Source organism: Arachis hypogaea, chromosome 1 (genome assembly GCF_003086295.3).
Source record: "Arachis hypogaea cultivar Tifrunner chromosome 1, arahy.Tifrunner.gnm2.J5K5, whole genome shotgun sequence".
In the NCBI taxonomy this organism is placed as follows: Eukaryota; Viridiplantae; Streptophyta; class Magnoliopsida; order Fabales; family Fabaceae; genus Arachis; species Arachis hypogaea.
Window position 1 is genome coordinate 102,039,755 of NC_092036.1, and position 8,188 is coordinate 102,047,942.

The following is an 8,188-nucleotide window of genomic DNA, read 5'->3' on the forward strand; positions in this document are numbered from 1 at the left end:
GCATGGTCTGTTGAAGAAAAAGCTCGGTTTAGAAAAGGGTTTAAAAAGTTTTTAATTGACGTCAAAACTGGTTTACGAGGATAATCAATCAAATTAATACGGTGATGCTGATTATGTTTATGTAGCTGAAAAGGAACCGAAGGAATAACTAATAAGAGGGCTTTTGTGGTAAAACTTGTAACGTCGGTGGTTGAGTTTAGATCAGGTCAGATCAGATCGGAGCAGAGTGTCCCTCCGCCATGTACAGCGGCTCCAGCGACGGCGAAGCCCATGATCCCCCTCAGAGGAAAATCCCTCCCGCTTCCTCCATGTTATGGGTCCGTAACCTTCGCCGTTTCATCGGATCCGGTGCCGGCCTCGGATCCGAAGCCTTGATGGGTTCGCATTCCTTTATTTTTTTTTCCATTAAGCTTTTCAGTGAAGAATTTCATTCTGTTATCTCAATCTCTTTGTTCGATTCAGCAATTAATTCGAATTGTATTGGAATTTGGAACTATGGTTTCACTTAATCTGTAACCCTAACTTGCTCTTTTTCAGAGCTTGAAACGAAGAGGATTTTGCTCGACATTTTCAAAGAAAAGCAGAAGAAAAGCGCGGAAGCTGGTACGATTCCAAGTTTCTACAAGAAGGCATGTGAAATCGTTACTTTTTCTTACTTCATTCTAGTATAATAATATTTTTTGTTGTTGAGTTAAAATTTTGTACATAATACTCGTACCCTGGTATGTAGAGTAGCTCTTACATGTTGTATCTCATCATAGAGTCATAGGTAATTTTATCTTCGTTAACAGATTATATAGGATAGCTGGATAGGCATTCTTGTTTCAACTCTGGAGTTTGATTAACTTGGCATTTGTTTAAAGCCTCAATATGATTCTTGAAAATTTATGTGCCTTCATGCAGAAACCCGAAGAAGGATCAATCAGTCATAGAGTACAGCGATTGGCAAAGTACAGGTTTCTGAAGGTATAATTTTCTGGTTAACCTATTCATTGGTTGTATCTGCTTAAACTTGTGATACTTTTCTCAGTTGGTGACATTCTCCCTGTTTACTGAGCAGAAACAATCAGATCTTTTACTGAATGCTGATGATTTGGATGCAATGTGGGTTTGCTTAAGAGAAAATTGTGTAATAGACGATGCTACTGGTGCTGAGAAGGTGCACCACTTTCCCATCTGCCTTTGCTTCCCCATTTCTTAAATATTATTATATTTACACCTAGGTTTATCCTCTGGGAATAGGGCAGTACGATAAATCCTTAGAGCCACCACTATTTCTTTTAGAGTAGGATGGGTTTAACTGATCCCTCCCTCCGTGGTTATATAAAAAAGATTAATGATAAACTCTTAACATCTGTACAAATATTACTTGACATTAATATGTTTTTTGCCTGTTTCATAAAAACAATGTCAACATACTTTTCTTGTTACATTTGCCATATAACACTTGTTGACACTTATTGTTAAGCTCAAACTTGGACTTTACTTTTCATGGATGATGCCTTTCCTTGAATGGTTTTTTGAGTTCTTTGTCTTTGTACTGTGTTTTTACAGCAATCTTGATGAATATTTCAATTTGTTTGATAGATGAATTATGAAGACTTTTGCCACATAGCCTCTGTATGTACAGAACAAATTGGTCCAAAATGCCGACGCTTTTTTAGCCCTTCAAACTTCATGAAGTTTGAGAAGGATGAACAAGGAAGAATTGCCATTTTACCCTTTTACCTTTATGTGATGCGTACAGTACGTCACCAGTCAACTTATATTATTTCATTGGCATTTTTAAATAGATGTGGCTTGGGTTTTTCTTTCTTTCTTAACATTTGTTTTTCTTTTGTTTGCTTGTACCTTGAATCTATCTGATGTCTAATGTTTGCTACCTAATTGCTATGGCTATTCAGGTTTCACTTACACAGGCAAGAATAGATATGAGTGAACTCGATGAGGACTCTGATGGTTTCCTTCAGCCACATGTATGGATTCTTATTGTTATTGGGTTTCCTATTTAGTGTGCTCTTCATGTGCTTAACATGAACATGAGAAGCAATGAGCTTGAACAGTTTCTTATATAAGATGATTAGGTTAACCTTGAATGTCATTTACTATTCTCCACAGGAAATGGAGGCATATATACGAGGTCTTATCCCCAACTTGGCACAATTACGTGATATGCCAGAAGCCTTTGTTCAAATGTATTGTCGTATTGCTGCACACAAGTTTTTCTTCTTTTGTGATCCTCATAGACGAGGTTTGCATGTCTGACTGACATTTGCCTGATGTATTTTCAACTAATTGCTAACTTTCTTACCCAGTAGTATTTTAGAGCTCTTATATAATGTGTTTCCCTTAAACAGGAAAAGCTTGCATCAAGAAAGTGTTGCTTAGTAATTGTCTCCAAGAACTAATGGAGCTTCACCAGGTAGATTGCATGAGAAGTTCTTAGTTTCCATCTCTGTTAGAGCCAAACCACTTAATGTTCATTTCATGTTCTTTCTTTCTCTATCTTGCTGTTTCATTTTCACTGTACCATCTGGTGCACATCTTTTATACGTTCACCCTCATGATTGGTTCACCCTTATAATAACATTTCTGAGCTGTAATTTGGTCAATTCTGATAGGCCTTGATTCGAAGCTTTGACTATGCTTTTATCTATTTCAGGAAAGTGAAGAAGAAGTCACAGACACAGAACAAGCTGAAAACTGGTTCTCTTTGACTTCTGCTCAACGTATTTGTGGTGGGTTTCTTGTGTAGCTTAGTTCTGACTCGCATCGTGCTCCATTATTCACCTACGTGGCCTTTCGTGATATTTGCATGCGTAGTCTTTCAAATTTGAAATATTATGGCCCTATCTAAGGGTTGAATTTCCTGATAACTTAGAGCTGTGAAGAATATAATTTAAGGTTGACATTATTTCAACTTTTTTTCTCCCCGTTTTGGAAAAAAAATCTGTATATGCAGACATGTTTCTTGCCCTTGATAAAGATGCAAGTGGGTCATTGAGCAAGCAGGAGCTTCGAGAATATGCAGATGGGACTCTGACAGAGATTTTTATCGAGAGAGGTAAGAAATTGTTTCCAATTTGGCAATTGTTATGGTGTAAATTTTTTGGGGGTATTTACCTCGTAGGTTGACATCTATTGACTATTGCATGTAATGTTAAATTGCTCGTTTACTTAAATTTCCTATTGGTAATAAGACACTTCTTGCTCCGCTCCCTTATCTGTTCTCCATGCTACAGTGCATCCTTTTGTTTCCCCCATTTTGATGATTTCACTGTTAGATAGCAACGCCTTTTGGACTCTCTGTTGATGTTTTGTCTCATACTTTTATGTTTAAATTCTTGTCCTACAGTATTCGATGAACATGTTCGCCGAGGAAAGGGTGGTAGTGGAAATGCTCGGGAGATGAGTTTTGAGAGTTTCTTGGACTTTGTTCTGGCTTTAGAAAACAAAGACACTCCAGAGGGGTTGACATACTTATTCCGGTGTCTTGATCTTCAAGGAAGGGGATACCTAACTACAGCTGATATTCACTCCCTTTTCAGGTAAACTGTCATTCTGTTGGTATACTGTCTATTTAGCATTTACCAATATATCTTTTGCCATTTTCCTTATACTCTTTGGTCCTACTTTGGCTTGCAATGTTTTCTTTATACAAAGTTTTTCAAACTTCTAATATCTACAAGATAATGGTATGTAATGTTAATATTGGAAGAATAGAAGGGGAGCATCCACATGGGGAGATGTTGCCTGATACAATCTTCCTACATTAAACTACTGTTGTTTCCTGCTTGTAGCACTTGAGATGATCCTACAAGTTTCAAATAGACAGTAACAAGTTAGTTAGTAGAAGGATCCTAAAGAGATCCGGCATTATTAGAGACAGTTTTTGCCTACTAAAGGGCCCTTTTTATTTATAAACAGGGATGTGCACCATAAATGGATTGAGGGTGGCAACTACGAACTTTGCATCGAAGATGTGAGGGATGAAGTGTGGGATATGGTTAAGCCGGCAGATCCCCTTAAGATTACATTGGCTGATCTACTGGCCTGCAAACAGGGCGGAACCGTGGCCAGCATGCTCATCGATGTGCGCGGTTTCTGGGCTCACGACAACAGAGAAAATCTACTTCAGGAAGAAGAAGAGCCAGAGGAGGAATAACCCATTGTTCATCATGGCACTTGCTAACAGAATATTGCTCGTCTTAATGCCCATTCAACTTAGAATTCTCACAGGATGTAACCAATGCTCGTGTTTTGAGTCATTAGATGTGTATTAGTTTTGCTTCATCTGCATGTTGTGTTATCTGTAAAACGTTAAAAGTAGTGTATCTAGCCGCGTGTAGTTCGAACTTTTCCTTTAGCTAAATGCTTGATATGATTATATGTTAATAATGGGCCCGCATGATTAGAAGTTATTGGAGTATCTTTTCTCATAGGAAAAAGAAAGTATAAACTAATTCTGTGTGAATGGAAGGAGTATCTTTGTTAAAGTGTTATTTAAGTGCGCAATCTTATGAAGATAAAGGCACAACTAACCACCATTCGAATACAATTGACAATTAATAAACCAGACCGAATTGAAAAGATACCAAAAATTTATGAATCTACAAAAGAAATAGAAATTCTCAGATAGGTTGGTTTAAACTTGCAAAATTTTGTCGATTTTAACAATGATAATTAGTTGAAACAAGTTACAACAGCTTCAACTAACTATATCCTAATTTATTAGATATGTAAATTATTTTAAACATTTACTTTACAAAACTATGTAAGATAATTAGATAAATAAGAACAAGTGAATTTTTTTAATAAATTAATTATTTTAAAGGTGGAAATTCAGGCAGTCGACTTCATGTGAAGTTGATAACTGAGAGTCGTTAATTGAAAATTTAGTCAAATCATCTAACAGTTTTCAGTTATTAACTCCATGTGAAGTCGATTGCACCTGAATTTTCATGTTATTTTAAAGGAAAAGTCTAGGGGTTAGCAACTTTTGTGTTTTCTGGTCAGCACTTAACCATAAAAAAAAAGTGAGTAATTTCTCATCATTAGATGTAATCTCACACCATTAAAAATACTATTGATGGTCAATTGATGGTTACAAAATACCAAAGTTGCTACTCCTAGCATTGCTCTATTTTCAATATAGAAAAGTCTAGGGGCCAGCAATTTTATTGCATTTTGGCGCCAGCATGTAACCAGCAGAGAAATGTGAGTCATTAGATAAAATCTCACAATAATTTCACACCATCAAATCATCATTGATAAATAGTTGATGGCTACCAATCACAAATGTTGTTGGCCCTAGCATTGTTGTTTAAATATTTACTTCTTAGTTCTCCCTTGTTGGATATTATGACGTCATATCACTGGCAGAGGCTAATTTTTTTTGGTATGAGACTAAGTTTGGTGTAATGCTGGGTTATGGAATTTGGGGGAGTTTTACATTATTGTGACGGCGTTCAGGTGAAAGGAAGAAATCGGACGGTCCGATTTATTGCAGTTGAAAGGGAACACAAATCGGACCGTCCGATTTGTGGTTTATGGAAGGCAGTGCATGGAAATCGGACCCACCGATTTCATGCTTTACATTCAAATTTTTTTGGGTTCAAAGAAATCGGACCAAGCGATTTCTTTACAAGTCATAAAATCGGACCCAACAATTTCCAAACCATCACACTTGCGTAAAATACCATGTACTCTCATACTCATGTGATACTCCATCTTCTTTCCAATATGAGAAATAAAAAAAGTGACTGAATCACGTGACGGCGTCGTATCACACATAGAGATGCGACAAACGTAACACTATTCTCCGCGTCACAATCAATCGTTTTTGCTCCCCTCCTAAATCCGAATTTAGGGTTTTCCGGGGGGTTTTTGCTCCCGTCCCCTGCAAAATTCAACCTTCGCTCATTTCACTGATTCATAGTCGTCGATCTGTCAGAAAAATTAGAACTCATGCGGGGATGTTATAACAAAAACCTGTTCTTGTACCACCTCACTGTCATCACAAGAACCCCATCACCCTCCTTTCTGATCCCTTCATCCCCTTCCCCTGTCCGTGCTCCCAATTACAGCACACTCACAAAAACCCCGGAAATACAATCCTTTTCGGTGAATTACCTCGTCAACAAGTGCGGGTTCCTCCCAGATTCCGCTCTTCGTGCTTCGAAGTACGTCCTTTTTAAGAGTCCCGAGAAACCCGACTCAGTCATCGCACTCTTCAGGAGCTTCGGTTTCTCAGATTTGCAGATTCACAATGTCATTCAGAAATCGCCCAGGGTTCTCCTCAGCAAGCCCAAAGAGACCATCTTGCCCAAGCTCCAGTTCCTCATCTCCAAAGGCGCTTCAAAATCACAACTTGCCCGCATCATCGAGCTCAACCCTGTAATCTTGCAAAGAAGCTTAAAGAAACACCTAATCCCCACTTTCGATTTGTTGAACAATTTCCTTCGTTCTGAAGAAAGGACCGTTGCTTCTATTTTACATTCTGTCCAAATTTTAACTTCTTCAACGTCGCATCGAAATCTTAATTTGCTGGTTGATTTAGGGGTCAGTGAGAGAAGCATGGCAAGGCTACTTCACCAATGGCCTTGGTTGCTTCGATTCAATTCTGCAGGCCTTAAGAGTATGGTAGATGAAGTCATTAAAATGGGGGTTGATCCCGCCAAGGCTAATTTTGTTCCTGCGTTGTATGCTAAGCTGCTTCCAAAGTCCATGTGGGATAGGAAAGTTGAGTTGTACAAGAGGTTTGGATTAACTGATGACAACATTCGTGAGGCTTTTGTGAAGCACCCTTTCTGTATGCTCAAATCTGTGCAGAAAATTGAGGCCTGCATTGAATTCTTTGTCAAAGAACTCGGTTGGAAGCCTGTTGATGTCACCAATTATCCGGTTCTTCTCTCGCTGAATTTGGAGAAAAGGCTTGTTCCCAGGGCTGCTGTCTTGAAGATTCTTATGGCCAATGGTGTCATTAAGAGTTGTCGGCATTTGTTAGCATATACTGTTTCGGAAGAGATGTTCTTTAAGAATTATGTGAATCGTGGTAAGGATCAAGCACCGGAGTTATTGAAGCTGTATCGGGAGAAAATGAATCTTCCAGTAATGGATAGTAAATTGATGTCTTGAGCTTTGTGGATACCTTTTTGAATTTCAGTCTAGTCTTCTGAGGTTTCATTTGATAATTTGCATTAATTTTGCCATGAATCAGGCAGTAATATCTGTCAGCATAAGAGGCTTAGTAGTTAGTTTTAGTGAACTGGGGTTAAATGTGTGTGAGATGTGATGCTTTCAGGGTATTCTCTGGGAATGCTTCTAAATCCAGCATGCTGAGCTGCCATCTTTTTAATATTTTTTGCAACTGCACAATGTCTAAGAACCTTGTGGTGATTAGGGAGGACTGTAGATTGTAGTTCACAATTTTATCTTTCATTATTTTTCAGGGGAAGATGAATATAATTCTCTCCACATTTGTCTGTAATTTTGGAACATGATGTGATGCCGTTGATCCTTGCATCAGCAATGAGCCCCAAATGTTGATCTTCTTTCCCCTTTATGTATCTGGTACAAAGTCTAATGTAATTTTATTCTTGCATAAGTGATTTTATTGATTGATATTTAGTCACCGTTTAAACTAGTTTTAATTATTTGAACATGTATTCCATTATCTATGTAGATTTGAGATAGTAAAATTCAAATAAATCTTTAATCTTTATCTCATATTTACGTAAAAATAAACATTACCATTCAGCGAGTTAAATCCCAAAATGGTCCCTGAGATTGGAATCGTGCACAAAAATCGTCCCTAGGATTTCAATTGCATCAATTACGTCTCTGAGATTGAAAAAAATGTACCATATTAGTCCCTAACTCATTTTTCATAAACAACCTGATGACATGCATGATGACGTGGATTGTAAGTGACACGTGTCACTTCATGATTTGGCCATGTGTAATGGTATGATGATGTGGTGACCAGTAACACGTGGTACGCTGACATAGATGGTTGTGCCACGTGTCACAATATTATTTGGCCACGTATCCGTTTGTGCCACGTGTCGTAACAATATTCGTCCACGTGTCATCTATTATGTCATCGTTGTAGATGCACTAAATTAGTCCCTCACTTTGCATTAAGTGACTCACTTTAGTCCCTGAAATTGAATATCGTGCACCAAAC

The 8,188-nt window shown here is 37.9% G+C and overlaps 2 protein-coding genes and 1 non-coding gene across 4 annotated transcripts; all 3 read left to right on the forward strand.

Annotated features, from left to right (window-relative positions):
* LOC112704514 (probable serine/threonine-protein phosphatase 2A regulatory subunit B'' subunit TON2) lies at positions 1-4,421 on the forward strand. 2 transcript variants are annotated; one of them, XM_025755725.2, is made up of 12 exons: positions 1-378; positions 538-629; positions 904-966; positions 1,061-1,159; positions 1,588-1,746; positions 1,905-1,976; positions 2,119-2,251; positions 2,358-2,422; positions 2,663-2,738; positions 2,963-3,064; positions 3,356-3,548; positions 3,928-4,421. In XM_025755725.2, the coding sequence occupies exons 1-12, from the start codon at positions 240-242 to the stop codon at positions 4,163-4,165; spliced, it is 1,431 nt and encodes a 476-aa protein (XP_025611510.1). In that variant the 5' UTR covers positions 1-239; the 3' UTR covers positions 4,166-4,421. The 2 variants fall into 2 exon arrangements, with proteins under 2 accessions (XP_025611510.1, XP_025611511.1); XM_025755726.2 differs by lacking the exon at positions 1,588-1,746.
* Positions 3,726-3,843, forward strand: LOC112714744 (small nucleolar RNA snoR104). The gene has a single exon (XR_003159344.1). It is a non-coding gene; the product is annotated as a small nucleolar RNA snoR104 (small nucleolar RNA).
* A 1,344-nt stretch (positions 4,422-5,765) lies between the features above and the next one.
* LOC112704541 (transcription termination factor MTERF15, mitochondrial-like) lies at positions 5,766-7,623 on the forward strand. Its single transcript, XM_072201208.1, has one exon. The coding sequence runs from the start codon at positions 5,968-5,970 to the stop codon at positions 7,135-7,137; it is 1,170 nt and encodes a 389-aa protein (XP_072057309.1). The 5' UTR covers positions 5,766-5,967; the 3' UTR covers positions 7,138-7,623.
* The last annotated feature ends 565 nt before the right edge of the window (positions 7,624-8,188 follow it).